The sequence below is a fragment of the Haliotis cracherodii genome, unplaced genomic scaffold, assembly GCF_022045235.1.
Source record: "Haliotis cracherodii isolate W230 unplaced genomic scaffold, xgHalCrac1.p SCAF_24, whole genome shotgun sequence".
Lineage (NCBI taxonomy): Eukaryota > Metazoa > Mollusca > Gastropoda > Lepetellida > Haliotidae > Haliotis > Haliotis cracherodii.
This window is the reverse complement of record NW_027266280.1, coordinates 1440246-1442349: the sequence shown is the minus strand read 5'-3', so window position 1 is coordinate 1442349 and position 2104 is coordinate 1440246. Positions and strand designations below refer to the sequence as shown.

The following is a 2104-nucleotide window of genomic DNA, read 5'->3' as shown; positions in this document are numbered from 1 at the left end:
TTGTTGTACCATTGTTGGACTATTGTTGGACCATTGTTGTACCATTGTTAGGCCATTGTTGGACCATTGTTGGACCATTGTTGAGACCATTGTTGGACCATTGTTGAGATCATTGTTAGACCATTGTTGGACTATTGTTGGGCCATTGTTGGACCATTGTTGGACCATTGTTGAGACCATTGTTGGACCATTGTTCGACCTTTGTTGGACCTTTGCTTGACCATTGTCGAGACCATTGATGGACCATTGTTGGACCATTGTTGAGACCATTGTTGGACTATTGTTGGACCATTGTTGGACCATTGTTAAGACCATTGTTGTACCATTGTTGTACCATTGTTGGACCATTGTTGTACCATTGATGGACCATTGTTGGACCATTGTTGAGACCATTGTTGGACCATTGTTGAGACCATTGTTGTACCATTGTTGGACCATTGTTGTACCATTGTTGGACCATTGTTGAGACCATTGTTGGACCTTTGTTGGACCTTTGCTGCACCATTGTTTTACCATTGTTGGGCCATTGTTGGGCCATTGTTGGACCATTGTTGGACCATTGTTGGACCATTGTTGAGACCATTGTTGGACCATTGTTGGACCTTTGTTGGACCTTTGCTCGACCATTGTTGAGACCATTGTTGGACCATTGTTGAGACCATTGTTTGACCATTGTTGGACCATTGTTGTGCCATTGTTGTACCTTTGTTGTACCATTGTTGGACCATTGTTGTACCATTGTTGAGACCATTGTTGGACCATTGTTGAGACCATTGTTGAGACCATTGTTGGACCATTGTTGAGACCATTGTTGAGACCACTGTTGGACCATTGATGCACCATTGTTGAGACCATTGTTGGACCATTGTTGGACCATTGCTGGACCATTGTTGAGACCATTGTTGGACCATTGTTGAGACCATTGTTGGACCATTGTTGGACCTTTGTTGGACCTTTGCTCGACCATTGTTGAGACCATTGTTGGACCATTGTTGAGACCATTGTTTGACCATTGTTGGACCATTGTTGTGCCATTGTTGTACCTTTGTTGTACCATTGTTGGACCATTGTTGTACCATTGTTGAGACCATTGTTGGACCATTGTTGAGACCATTGTTGAGACCATTGTTGGACCATTGTTGAGACCATTGTTGAGACCACTGTTGGACCATTGATGCACCATTGTTGAGACCATTGTTGGACCATTGTTGGACCATTGCTGGACCATTGTTGAGACCATTGTTGGACCATTGTTGGACCATTGGTGGACCATTGTTGGACCATTGGTGGACCATTGTTGGACCACTGTTGTGTGGTATCTTCAAAACACAATGTCAGTGTACATAGAAGGGGTTTCTAGATGTCAAGATGTTGTTGCACTGTGTCCACAGAAGTCGCTTGTGCTACTTGAGCGTTTTATTCTTAAATAGTTTGATTCCACTGGAATTCTTTACCCATTATTGCGTGTGTGAGTAAGTAAGTTTTATTGCGCTTTTAGTAGTATGTCAGCAATATCACGGCGGGGACACCAGAAGTAGGCTTCAAGACTGTACCTAAGTTGAGTATCGCGTGACGCACGAACGCATTAAGCTACCACATCGTTATAGAACGTTTATTGTGCTAGCCCCTGGAGAAACCATGCGGCAGTTAAACATGAATACCCCACTCAGAAACACTTACTGGCTCCGAGCCGACCAGTCCTAGTTTTAGCCTCGAAACACATAGCGCTAGACAGGGTAATAACAAGTACCATCTATTAACGTATCTTGGCATGACGCGGCCGGGGATCAAACCCCGGAACTTCCACTCTCCAGGGTTACCACCAGACCACGGAGGCGGTCAAAGACTTGTAAATCATCTGCTACATCGAATACAATACACGTTAGGGGCGGTAGGGTAGTTTAGTTGTAAAAGTGTTTGCTAATGATGCCGAGGGCCCGTGTTCGATTCCCCAAATGGTGACAATGTGTGAATCCCATTTCTTGTGCCCCCCTGCGCGATAGTGCTAGAATATTGCTAAAAGCAGCGTAAAACCAAACTCACTCACTCTCCCAATATACCTAAAAATCTAATCCTATTCAAGTAAACAGATCACATTGTATAC

The 2104-nt window shown here is 44.0% G+C and overlaps 1 protein-coding gene across 1 annotated transcript; it reads right to left on the bottom strand.

The window, feature by feature from the left end:
• Window positions 1–277: 277 nt before the first annotated feature.
• LOC139472550 (putative uncharacterized protein DDB_G0286901) lies at window positions 278–1273 on the bottom strand. Its single transcript, XM_071255019.1, has one exon. The coding sequence runs from the start codon at window positions 1271–1273 to the stop codon at window positions 278–280; it is 996 nt and encodes a 331-aa protein (XP_071111120.1).
• Window positions 1274–2104: the final 831 nt, after the last annotated feature.